Source organism: Tursiops truncatus, chromosome 10 (genome assembly GCF_011762595.2).
Source record: "Tursiops truncatus isolate mTurTru1 chromosome 10, mTurTru1.mat.Y, whole genome shotgun sequence".
NCBI classification, from domain to species: Eukaryota; Metazoa; Chordata; class Mammalia; order Artiodactyla; family Delphinidae; genus Tursiops; species Tursiops truncatus.
In genome coordinates this window covers 65895302-65909032 of record NC_047043.1, presented here as the reverse complement: position 1 = coordinate 65909032, position 13731 = coordinate 65895302, and the positions used below count along the sequence as shown (strand labels likewise).

Genomic DNA, 13731 nt, shown 5'->3' with positions numbered 1-13731 from the left:
GCTTGGGTTTGATCTCTGGTTGGGGAACTAAGATCCTGCAAGTCACACGGTGTGGCCAAAAAAACCCACAAACAAACAAACAAACAAAAAATGGGTATATTGAGGACTTATTTTGCTCCCAGTTGTAAGTTTCTATCTCTGGAATACTAGAACTAAAAGATGAACTGAGAGGTCTGTAAAAGGGCTTTCTTTTATGGAAAGTACTAGATATTCTACCTTCTTCTGTGTGGAATTTTTTTTCTGAAAGGGTGCATCTATAATTCCACTTCACTATCATTTTTGAACTTAGTATGTTTTGTAACAAAGATTGGTATCTGCGTGTTTTAAAAATCACAAATTGAAAAGAAACCAATTATTTTACGTGGTGCTTCTTTTTAAGCTGTGAAATATATGCACCAATGATTTGAACATTTTGTTACCTTTTTGGGCAAAATGTATTATGAGTCTAGTTATAAATAAAATAAAAGATTAAACATTTATATATATTCATTGTTTCACATGTGGGCTGTGGACTCAAGAAGTGTGGGATTTGAAAGCTATTATTACTTAGCTTTATTATTAAAATCTGTTGACCACTGAGCTGTGCTGGAGAAGATAGCAGGCAGATTGAGTTCTTTAATAATATGTATCTCTGGGCTTCCCTGGTGGTGCAGTGGTTGAGAAGCTGCCTGCCAATGCAGGGGACACGGGTTCGAGCCCTGGTCCGGGAAGATCCCACATGCCGCAGAGCAGCTAAGCCCGTGTGCCACAACTACTGAGGCTGCAAGTCACAACTACTGAGTGCACGAGCCTAGAGCCCATGCTCTGCAACAAGAGAAGCCACTGCAATGAGAAACCTGCGCACCGCAACGAAGAGTAGCCCCCACTCACCGCAACTAGAGAAGGCCCTCGCGCAGCAACAAAGACCCAGTGCAGCCAAAAATAAATTAATTAATTAAAAAAAATAATAATATGTATCTCTCCTTTTAGGCATGTTCATATACTCATGAACAGATTGTGGAAATGATGGAGTTTTTGATAGAATATGGCCCAGCGCAGCTATATTGGGAGCCAGCTGAAGTCTTCCTCAAACTTTCTTGTGTCCAACTCTTATTGCAGCTTATTTCTATTGCTTGTAATTGGAAGACCTATTATGCAAGGTGGGACCATGAAGTTAAAAGTCTGCTTTTTGCTAAAGTTAATGTTGGTTTTCACAATAGTGTATGCTTAACAAACATTTGTTGAATTGAATTGAAATTTTGGACTTGAATCTGAGAAACTAGATTAAGCATGATAATTAAGCATGATAATATCATTTTAAATTTATAGAGTGTTTGGTCATGGTGATTATAAATACTGCAAAATAGGCAAGGATCATTATCTGTACTCTTAGAGAAGTTACATAATCTACATGGCTACAGCTGCAGAGGTGGGGTTGAAATCCTGTCTGGACACTGGAGTCCAGTATTCTGTGGTACTTAGACTTTAAACATCTCTCTGTTGCTTGACAACCATATATAAGATTTATCTTACCTTCACATAAAACTGTATTTTTTGCTCTTGTTATGATTTTCACCATTCAGTTGAAAACAGCAAAGCGGGACAAGGCTCAGGGAAAAATAGGTAATGGAATCAGGAGGTTGGGTAGGTTCTATTTGAGGATGATGTAAAAAGAATTAAAACTATATTTTGGAAAAGATGGAGTCTGAAGGGAAGATAGTAACAAAATTTATAAACAGTGGTTCTTGACCTCCTTTCCCTATCCACCCACTGCCATAAAGACAAGAGGTGCTTATTTAGGGTGCATATAGATTGTTTGCTAAATCCCAGGGTAATTAAATCTAGAGGAATACCTTTGGAGTGGCCGTTTTCAACCTTTTTGGTCTCAAGATCCCTTTACTGTATTAAAAATTATTAGAACCCAAAAAAACTTTCGTTTTTACATCTTGATATTTAACATATTGGAAATTAAAACTGAGAAAATATAAAAATATTTATTTATTTAAAAATAATCTGAATCCATTACTTACTAGCATTTTTTATGAAAAGTTTCCAAAATAAAACCAGGTGATTTCAGCAAGTTTTTAAAATGTTCTGGTTTAATATCTCGTATCTGCTTCTATATTCAACCTTTTGTGACATCACACATGACAAGCCTCTGGAAAGCTCTACTATACACTCTTGAGAGAATGAGAGTGACGAAGGAAAGTAACATCTTAGTGTTATTATAAAAATAGTTTTTATATCAGCACCTTTTGAAAGAGGCTCAGAGACTCCTAGGGTCCCCTAACCACACTTCAAGAACCACTGTTTTAGAGTATTAAAGTAGGTTATATTTACTTGGAGAACATTGCTTTAAAGATGATGGAAACTCAGACGATAATGAGGAAGGTTATAAATACATTTTTTGAGGGGTAAATTCATATTTGATTACATAAGAAAATATAAATATGTCCTTTAAAAGCTTAACTTTAAAAATAAAATACTTGTTTTGCTTAGAATATATAAAACCTTAGAAATGAAAATTATTCTTAGCCACTGTTAATTTCTTTTTTAATAGTCTTTTTTCCATAATGTATGTAAATATACATATTTGAGATTATAGTATTTAATCAAACTCATCTTTTAGATGAAATATCTCAAAATACATAAAGATACAGAGAATAATATAACAACTACTCCATACCCAGGGTTGGCATGTTGCCGTATTTGCTTCTGTTTCAGTTCCTTTCCATTTTCTGCCTCCTGAGAGTGACCAGTCTTCTGAACTTGGTGTGCATTCTCTCCATTTTTTTATGCTATACATATGTGTGGGTGTGTAAACAATAATATATTATTCTTTTGTATGTTTTAAAGTTATATAAAATATTATCCTGTGTACGTCTTTTGCAGCTTGCTTTTTTCACCCTTATTTATTTACTCTTTTAATGTAAGTTTCAGGTATATAGCCACCCTTACGTGTTTGAGATTTATGTGTTGATATTTGAACTCTTGTATTTCTGCACTGTAGTTTATTCTCCTATTGATGAACATTTAGTGTCTTTTGTTTCTTTTTTTCCTGTTAAATGTATGGTACCACAAACCTCTTTTTGGAGTCTCTCTTGAGGATATGTTGTGTATAACCTGGGTTGTAGTGTGTCTTCATTTCATCTATAGTGGATGTTGCCAAGTTGCTTGGAAAATGCTCATACTATCTTCTTCTCCCACTGCAGTCTATGGGAGTTTTCATTTTTATTCCTTCTTGCCAATACTCGGTATTGTCAGACTTAAAATTTTATATCTTAGTTTTCTATTTCATTGATGTTGTATTTTGAGCCTTTTCATTTGTCCTTTATTTATTTATTTTTTACATCTTTATTGGAGTATAATTGCTTTACAATGGTGTGTTAGTTTCTGCTTTACAACAAAGTGAATCAGTCATACATATACATATGTTCCCATATCTCCTCCCTCCCCACCGTCCCTATCCCACCCCTCCAGGCGGTCACAAAGCACTGAGCTGATCTCCCTGTGCTATGCAGCTGCTTCCCACTAGCTATCTGCCTTACGTTTGGTAGTGTATATATGTCCATGCCTCTCTCTCGCTTTGTCACAGCTTACCCTTCCCCCTCCCCATATCCTCAAGTCCATTCTCTAGTAGGTCTGTGTCTTTATTCCTGTCTTACCCCTAGGTTCTTCATGACATTTTTTTTTAATTCCATATATATGTGTTAGCATACGGTATTTGTCTTTCTCTTTCTGACTTACTTCACTCTGTATGACAGACTCTAGGTCCATCCACCTCATTACCAATAGCTCAATTTCGTTTCTTTTTATGGCTGAGTAATATTCCATTGTATATATGTGCCACATCTTCTTTATCCATTCATCCGATGATGGACACTTAGGTTGTTTCCATCTCCGGGCTATTGTAAATAGAGCTGTCATTTGTCCTTTAGAGTTCTTTGAAAATAATTGTCAGTAGCTGCAAAGTAGTTCATCATATGAGTGTACCATAATTTAACACATATATTCCTTTTGTCTGTGTAAGTTTTCTTAATTCTTTTGCTGTCCATGATGTGTTAATGGACATCTTAATGCATAAATACTTGTTTGTATTGAATACTTCTGATTATTTCCTTAGGACAGATTCCTAGAGGTGAAATTCCTGGGCCAAAGGTTATGAACGTTTTAAGAACTTTGTTTCATATTTCCAAATTATTTTCTGAAAAGAGTATACTTATTTCTACTCCCACCAAAAGTTTGAGAGCATTTGTCTCTGTACATCTTCATCAGCATTGGGGATTATCCCTTGTTTTTAATCTTAGCAGTCTGATAGGTGAAAATTCCATCCCTGTGTTTTTTGAAATTAAAGTTGTGGTGACTTACAGGCCCTCTCCTGATGCCATGGCTAGGGACAGAGCCATAGTCCCTACTATATCAGTAGTAGTTCTGATCCATTGTCTCTCTCTTTTAGCTGTTGTTGTTTCTTGTGGCTGTATCCTAGTTTCCCTTTGACTAATTCTTCTTCCTGTCCAGGAATGACACTGTGCGCTTTGCTTTGGATGTCTTGGCTATTCTCACTGTTGTGCCAAAAATTCAGCTCCAGTTGGCAGAATCAGTGGATGTGCTGGATGAGGCTGGCTCCACCGTCTCCACTGTAGGTAGGTTGTACCTTGCCATTTTTGTTATTACGTGGTCTTTGTTTTCCTTTGCTATTCTGGTTGTTACTTACCTGACCTAATTTTACAGTATTAGAACAGAAGGTAGTAGAGGAGGGTACCTTGTAAGTCTTATAAGTCATGCCATCAGTTTCATATAAGGGAGTCATGGTAGTGAATTCAGGTTTTCTGGGTGGTATAGGCATTTCCTATACATATGTATACATATACATAATTGTGCATGTGCATTCCTGGAAACCTTGTACTCTGCAGAGTGTTGTGCTAAAAATAGAATTTATGAGAAAAATAGATTGGGGCAGACAGTAAAAAAGTTTAGCAACTTTGTAATCTGAGCCCTAACAAAATTAGTAATTGCCAAGCAGTGCAGAATGGATAGAAGCTATTATACACAAAAACAAAAGGAAAATACACTTTGTTTGAAAATACCCTTTATTAAGAGCAGGGCTGATGAGGGCTACTGCTAAGGTGAGCATGGCAAGTTGTGTGACTGGCTGTGGGCCCTAGGGTGTACCACTCTGGGGAGAAAGCCCAAGGCATAGCCACTTGTTTTTAACTTGCTGCCACTATAGCAGCCGGGCTGAGGGCTTTTTCCTTTCCTGCTGAAGGTTTTTATTTATTCCCACTATTTTTGCTCTACTTACCCAGGAAAGTTTGTACATGACCCTGGGTGACTTCCACATAATGCTGACGTCATTCCCCTATTTAACATATAAGGTATTATGTCATAAAGATGCACTGTAATAGAACTGATTTCATTTTATACAAACTATTCCTTATACTTTTTTAAAAAAATTAATTAATTATTTTTGGCTGTGTTGGGTCTTCGTTTCTGTGCGAGGGCTTTCTCTAGTTGCGGCAAGCGGGGGCCACTCTTCATCGCTGTGCGCGGGCCTCTCACTATCGCGGCCTCTCTTGTTGCAGAGCACAGGCTCCAGACGCGCAGGCTCAGTATTGTGGCTCATGGGCCTAGTTGCTCCGTGGCATGTGGGATCTTCCCAGACCAGGGCTCGAACCTGTGTCCCCTGCATTGGCAGGCAGATTCTCAACCACTGCGCCACCAGGGAAACCCTCCTTATACTTTTTTTTAAAAAAGTGTAGTTTTTTTTTTTTTTTTTTTTTTTTGTGGTATGCGGGCCTCTCAGTGTTGTGGCCTCTCCCGTTGCGGAGCACAGGCTCCGGACGTGCAGGGTCAGCGGCCATGGCTCGTGGGCCCAGCCGCTCCGTGGCGTGTGGGATCTTCCCGGCCAGGGGCACAAACCCGCGTCCCCTGCATCGGCAGGTGGACTCTCCACCACAGCGCCACCAGGGAAGCCCTAGTTTTCTTTTAAGTGGAACAAAATGAATAGAACTCTAAATTCTGACTCTGGTATAACCGTTGAAGTTGGCCATTAGTTTTATGAGGAATAATATAAAATGTTTATTTTTTCCCCAATAGGTATCAGCATTATTTTGGGAGTGGCTGAGGGTGAGTTCTTTATTCATGATGCTGAAATTCAGAAGTCAGCACTTCAGATTATCATCAATTGTGTGTGTGGCCCGGATAACAGAATTTCTAGTATTGGCAAATTTATCTCTGGAACTCCTCGGAGAAAGCTGCCTCAGACTCCCAAAAGCAGTGAGCACACTCTGGCCAAGATGTGGAATGTGGTCCAGTCCAACAATGGCATCAAGGTGCTTCTGTCCTTACTCTCCATCAAGATGCCCATCACAGATGCAGACCAGATCCGGGCCCTGGCCTGCAAGGCCCTGGTGGGCCTGTCTCGCAGTAGCACTGTCCGGCAGATCATCAGCAAACTGCCCCTTTTCAGCAGCTGTCAAATCCAGCAACTGATGAAAGAGCCTGTGCTGCAGGACAAACGCAGTGACCATGTCAAGTTCTGCAAATATGCTGCTGAGCTCATTGAACGGGTGTCAGGAAAGCCACTTCTCATTGGCACTGATGTGTCACTGGCACGACTGCAGAAAGCAGATGTTGTTGCCCAGTCAAGGATCTCCTTTCCTGAGAAAGAGCTGCTTCTGCTGATACGAAACCATCTCATTTCTAAAGGGCTTGGGGAGACAGCAACTGTGCTGACTAAAGAGGCTGACCTGCCCATGACTGCTGCCTCCCATTCTTCTGCCTTCACCCCAGTCACTGCTGCTGCTTCTCCTGTTTCTCTTCCCCGTACCCCTCGCATTGCCAATGGCATTGCAACTCGACTGGGCAGCCATGCTGCTGTGGGTGCCTCTGCCCCTTCTGCCCCCACTGCTCATCCTCAGCCACGGGCCTCCCAGGGTTCACTAGCTCTGCCTGGCCCGTCTTATGCAGGCAACTCTCCTTTGATTGGTAGGATCAGTTTTATCAGAGAGAGGCCATCACCCTGCAATGGCAGGAAAATCAGAGTGTTGCGGCAGAAGTCGGACCATGGCGCCTACAGCCAAAGCCCAGCCATAAAAAAGCAGTTGGACAGACATCTTCCTTCCCCACCTACGCTGGACAGTATCATCACAGAATATCTTAGAGAGCAGCATGCTCGCTGCAAGAACCCAGTTGCCACCTGCCCACCTTTCTCTCTCTTTACTCCTCACCAATGTCCTGAGCCAAAACAGAGGCGGCAAGCGCCAATAAACTTTACCTCAAGGCTAAACCGCAGGGCATCATTTCCAAAGTATGGAGGGGTGGATGGCGGATGCTTTGATAGGCACCTTATCTTTAGCAGGTAAGGAGAGGTTACCTCACTTCCTGGGAATTGGAATGATTTTTCTATTTAAGTCAAAGTATGTGGGTAATATCAGCATAAAGTAATTAGTCCAGAAAACCATCTGTTGGCCTGAAATACTAGGAATTATCACTGTGTGAATACATGAGCAATGTGACTATACCCCCTTTTGTCAACCATGGGTTCCTCGTGTGATTATTGGCAATATATTGATAAGGTACTCTGTGTTCTTGCTATAACTAGTATGTTTTCTAGAACCCATGCAACACTCTGTCCCTAACTAGGCTCTCAAGTTTGTTTTTGTGCTGGTGCAAGTTGTCTCCTCTTATTCCTTAAAAATCTTAAGTGAAGGTCATGGTATCCCAGGTTTTACACATGGGAATTTTTGTTATTGTTAAAATTTTTAAGTGAAGGTCATTTTCTCTCTTTTAAAATGAAGATGAACCACTGAAGGTCACTGATATTTTGGAAGAACCCATTTGAAACATAAATGTTTTGTTTTTCCTTCTGTCCTTCTAACAGAGTTTTCTTTTTCTGAGTCCTTGCCTGTTCTTTGTCTCTGATTCTCTTTTGTTTGCTTAGGTTCCGTCCTATTTCAGTGTTCCGGGAAGCCAATGAGGATGAGAGTGGCTTCACCTGTTGTGCATTCTCAGCACGAGAGCGGTTCCTGATGCTTGGCACCTGCACTGGGCAATTGAAGCTCTATAATGTGTTTAGTGGACAGGAGGAGGCCAGCTATAACTGTCACAACTCAGCTATCACACACCTTGAACCTTCCAGGGTAAAGGTCCCTTCCTAGGTTATTCTCAATCATTGTTCTAGGATAGGTTGGTGAACTGTGGGCTTGTGGTCTGACTGGTTTCCTGTATTTGTGCATAAAGTTTTATTGGAACACAGCCATGCTCGTACATTTATGTATTGTCATGGCTACTTTTATGCTACCATGACAGAGTTGAGTACTGTAGTTGCATGCAACACAGATCATATGGCCTGCATAAACCTGAAGTATTTACTATCTGGCCCTATGTTTGCCAACCCTTGTTCTAAGACCTGAACATAGATAGATTTTTAATTTGCTTCATTTGGAAATGGAGATTATCAACTGTGACCACTAAAGTTTTCTTTTTGTGTTGGAAGGAAATCTCAGAGTACTGTGAATTTTTAGGAAAACAAGCATATGATTCCAGTGGTAGTTCACAGTTTATTAACACTATTCTATGGATGAAATTCATGCCTTTGCTGTTTCTAAAAGTCAAGACTGTTAAGATGACAAGAATAATTTTCCTGATTTTAAAGTAAAGGAGGTTGACCTTTTTATTGGGCTTTCTCTTTGAAAAACCTTTAAGAATCCTTAGCTAGGAAGTCTAACAACTGTTTCCAGTTGACTGATAATTCAGATGAGATAGATGGAGAAATATGGCCAAATATTAAGAAAGTAGGAACCATCTTTGACATCTTTCCAAGTGTCACATCCCCCCACCCCCTGCCTTGGAACTATTATATTTTAGGAGGATTTAATATTCTTAAATTTAGTTATTTTTTAGGACATAGGAGGTACATGTTACTTAAGTCCTAGCAGCTTCTGACCATTTCTTGGTTCCTAAAAGTTTTTCTGTTTTCTTTATAATCCAACAGTATATTTTATATTTTAGAATGCTAATGGAAGATGGCATTTATATAAACACATGATTACCCACCTTGGGCCTCCCATCTTCTTTTAGGACGGGTCCTTGCTGCTGACATCTGCTACTTGGAGCCAGCCTCTGTCTGCACTTTGGGGAATGAAATCAGTATTTGATATGAAGTATGTATCTACTTTTATAACCTAGTCTCTCTGTTTTACAGTTTATCCCCTTCATCTGATTCTTTGACTTAAAGGCTTTTGGGAAAAAGAGGAATGCTATAAGTCATATTGCTGACTTCTCTCTTCCTCATCTGTGGTACATGTTTAATAAGATTTTATTTTTCTTAATTGCTGGGTTTTCTTACTGGGTAGGTATATACATTCCCATCACACAGCAGACCCTTCACTAATCCAAAATGGCACATCTACGTATTTTCTCATGTTCACATGCGTACATTGCTATCTTAGCTGGAGCATATTTCAAAGGCACGTGTACCCAGTTAGCCATTTCTTTAACCAGGTAGTTTCCATTAATTATTTTGGATCTGCTTGGACAAACTGGTGGAGGGAATTTTCTTTTTAATCTTAGGTGTACAAGTTTTTCCTCTTTGGGAGCTTAGAATCTTTAGGTGAGTATAGTCAGGCAAGAGGCTGAGGATCACCTTGTTTTCAGTCAGTTGAATAATTATGTCCCAAAGGTCAGTTATATCAGTACTTCTGTTGTTTGTTCATAGGCATTCCTTCACAGAAGATCACTATGTTGAGTTCAGTAAGCACTCTCAGGATCGAGTCATAGGCACAAAAGGAGACATTGCCCATGTAAGTACTTTAGAATCCACTTCTTTCAAGTGATTTGTATATTTGTTTATACTGAGATCTTCTGGACTGAGTGTGAGGACTTAAGTCCTGTGGGTGACAAAAAAAAATTACTCAGTGATATTCTTTCCAGATAGAATCTGTAAGTGTAATGAAGTAATTCTGAGTTATATGGGAAAATGTGAAGAGAACTTTATCTGACAATTTGAGAACTATTTCATTAGCAGAGCAGATATTTTCAAACACTAAGTTTTAGATGAAATAAAGTCCCTGCCTTTATGGAGCCTCACTGGGGAGACAGTGAATAAAGAAGCAAATATATAGTATGTCAGATGGTAAGTGCTGCCAGGGAAAAGAAAGCAGGGTAAGAGGTAGGAAGTGCTTGGTGGTGGTGTGGGGGACTTCCTTTTTATCTAGGAAATCAGTGTCACTGATTGGGTAATGTTTAAGCAGCGTCTTGAAGGAAGTGTGGGCATCATGCAGATGTGTGGGGAAAAGTGATCTAAGACGGGGGATGGCAAGGGAAAAGCCCTTACTTGGGAGGTGGGAGGAAGAAGGCTGAGGTCAGTGGTGGGGCATAGCATGTAGCCTCTTGCAATGTGTTGTTTAAGACCTTTGGTTTTTCCTCTGAGTGAGATGAAGACACTGGAGGGTGAGCAAGAAAGCACATGACTGGATGTAAAATTCCTAAAGTGTGAGTCTGGTTTCTGTGAGAGAAGCAAGAGGAGGCTTTCCAGTTAGGAGGGTGTTGTGCCAGCTAATATGTGAGAGCGCAGTGGGGCTGTGCCTAGGTGGGCGTGGTGGAGGCAATGAGAAGTGATGCAGCTGGGCCCTGGGGTTTTGGATACATGGAGTTTGTGATTCCCTTAGCCACTCAAATAGGGAATGGGCAGTTGAATATACAAATTGGGGGTTCAGGAGAAAAGTCTGGGGTGGGAGATATAAATATGGGAGTTGTTCACTTGTCGACAGTATGAACTGTGAACTTGGATGAGATCATTAAGGAGGCTAGAGAAGAGTGGTGTAAAGACAGAGTCCTGGCATGTGCTAGTATTTAGAAGTTGCCCATGTGAGAAGGAACTTGGGAAGGAGAACAAAGTGTGTGGCCAGTTAGGTAGCAGGAGACCTCAGGAAAAAGATGTGCTCTAGAAGGCAAGGGAAGACTCTTTTGAAGAAGGATTGATCTCCTGGGTCAGAAACTGCTGATAGGTTACATAAGTTGAGAATTGAGGGAATTCCCCGGGGATTCACTGGTTAGGACTCTGGGCTTTCACTGCTGAGGGCTGGGGTTCAATCACTGGTCGGGGAACTAAGATTCTGCAAGCTGTGTGGCATGGCCAAAAAAAAAAAAAAAGGATGAGAATTGAGAAGTGACCTTTGACTAACCATGTGGAGGTCAGTGTTAACCATGTCAGGAGCTAGTTCTGTGCACTGGGATGAAAAATCTGATTAGAGTGGGTTCACGAGAGAACAGGAGAGAAGTGGAGACACTGAGTATAGACAAGTCTTTTGTAGTATTTTGCTGAAAAATGAAAAGAAGAGGGGATAGTAGCTTGAGGTGGGGGATATGGAGTGGCGAAGAGAGGGTTTCTCCCAAACTTAATTTGAAAGTGTTAAAATATATAGAAGAGTTGAAATAGTAGTACACATAACTACCACCTAGATTCATCAGTTTAGTATTTTGCCATAGTTTCTTTCTGTGTAAATATGTGTGTTTTTCTGAATTATAGAAAGTAAGTTGCAAACATTTTATCCCTAACTCTTATAACATGTATATCCTAGCAATAGTGACATTTTATTACATAATCACAGTTACCAAATATAAGAAAATTTATAGTAATTCCCAAATATCAACTAATATCCATCTCATACTCAGTTTTCCCGATTGTTCCTGATGTGTTTGGTTTCAAATGTTTTTTTTTTTTTTTTTTTAAACAGGATCCAGCCAAGATTCACATATTGCATTTGGTTGTTATGTCTCACTAATGTTTTAAAGCCAAGAACCATTTCTCCAGTTTTCATGACATTGACTTTTGAAGAGACCAGGCTAGTTGTCTTGTCCCACGATCTGGATTTGTTTGTTTCCTTGTGGTGTCTCCCTATTTGTTCCTCTATTAAAGGAGGATTTTTTAAAAAGATTGGATATATTACAGCATGTCTGTAAGCTGATGGGAAAGATCTGGTCTCTGCATGGGTTGCACATTGTAGACTTTGGATAGTATATTGGGATATTTTAAGGAGAAAAGGGCATTTTGTTGATGCCTTTCTCCAAAAAGTAACCTGTCAGAGTATTCTGTGAGTAATGTTGGTTAGTCCACATGGAGAGTTTCTCAGTTTCAGTCTTAGAAACATTTTCTGTTTCTTGAAAGTGGGATGGGAAAGAAGAGGGTTTTCTTATCCCTATTGCAGTCTCACTTCTCATTTTCTTACTTGTGGCAAAGAGACTTTTCAAACCTTGAATGGGAACCAGAGTACATAAACTTTGCTTGTATGGGTGTGGTCTTCCTATTTTCCAGTTATTTTCAATGTTAGGCCTTTTATAATTTTGATGGGCTTTGGAAAGCATGAGAGAGATATTTTACGCAGCTTCTGTTTGAATTCGTCAGTGGATGGATTGGTCTGATTTTTCTCTTCCCACCCCTTCTTCTCTAAAGATTTATGATATTCAGACTGGCAACAAGCTGTTGACTCTGTTTAACCCAGATCTTGCCAACAACTACAAGAGGAACTGTGCCACCTTTAATCCTACAGATGATCTTGTCTTAAATGATGGCGTCCTCTGGGATGTCCGCTCTGCACAGGCCATCCACAAGTTTGACAAGTTCAACATGAACATCAGTGGCGTTTTCCATCCGAATGGGCTGGAGGTCATCATTAATACTGAGATTGTATCCTTTATGCCCATGTCTTAATTGCCATTTGTTACCTAGTTTGTAATGCAGAAATTATTTATCTTTCTACCAATACCTGGTCGAAGTATCCACACAGGTAAATAACCTGGTTTTTTTCCTTTGGTTTGAAGTATTATTGAATCTGTAGGGGATTCAGTTGATACTGGTAATTATCGATGACTTTTACTAGCATGTTTTCTTTGTATTGGGAAGTGACCAGATTACTCCCTCCCACTTCCCCAGGTGTCAGATTGACTTTTATCTGTCTTCAGAAGGATTTTACTTTTGCTCTATAGAAATGACACATAAGAGTAAAAAGAAGTGCTACTATTGGGAGAGAGGGAGCTCATGTAGTTTTTATGTATATGAGGATATTATAGGAGATTTTCAGGGTCATTATTCAGTGATATGCATTCTGAATGCTTTTGCTTTATCTTGATCTTGTTGACTTCTAAAGCATTAATACCTAGAAGGAGGGGAAAAGAAAGTGGTATTTCAGAATTTCCCTCATGAGGTTAAATAAGAAGTTTTGGGGAAAAGAGTTTTCCTTGACCTTTCCCCTCCTAGTGGGACCTTCGTACTTTCCATCTTTTACACACAGTTCCTGCTCTAGATCAGTGTCGAGTGGTGTTCAACCACACGGGGACAGTGATGTATGGAGGTAATAAACTTTTCACTTTTCATTATTCTCTTTCTCCCTCCTCTCCCCACTCACTTAATTTGATACTTCCTATTTAGAAATGTCTGTCAAATGTGAATTGAAAAACATTTCAAAGTTGTAACATAAGAGATAAAATAATAGTACAAATGGTGACAAAATTTGTTGATGAGAATAATGTCGATTTAGAGTGGAGGGCCACTGGCTTTGAAGATAACAAGTAAATCTTGTATAGAAAGAAATTTCATGAGTAATTTACCATGCGTATCATTATGAACTTCAAGAAAAACCTTTTTTGTCTTGTGATTTTTGTACGCTTTCAGCTGTAACAGTTGTTGGAAGCTAGATGAGAGGTTGAGGATATTGTTTGGATATGCAAGGAGGATGCTTTGAGAGGAATTTA

The 13731-nt window shown here is 39.7% G+C and overlaps 1 protein-coding gene across 7 annotated transcripts in view; it reads left to right on the top strand.

Moving 5' to 3' along the window:
* DCAF1 (DDB1 and CUL4 associated factor 1) overlaps positions 1-13731 on the top strand; it is a 93015-nt gene that overhangs the window by 54984 nt on the left and 24300 nt on the right. For all 7 annotated transcript variants that reach the window (XM_073811164.1, XM_073811165.1, XM_019947487.3 and 4 more), the window contains 8 exons: positions 970-1139; positions 4498-4622; positions 6076-7339; positions 7922-8120; positions 9061-9143; positions 9698-9782; positions 12434-12667; positions 13238-13331. In XM_073811164.1, the coding sequence (XP_073667265.1) occupies positions 970-1139; positions 4498-4622; positions 6076-7339; positions 7922-8120; positions 9061-9143; positions 9698-9782; positions 12434-12667; positions 13238-13331 (2254 nt within the window). The remainder of the gene's footprint in view (positions 1-969; positions 1140-4497; positions 4623-6075; positions 7340-7921; positions 8121-9060; positions 9144-9697; positions 9783-12433; positions 12668-13237; positions 13332-13731) is intronic.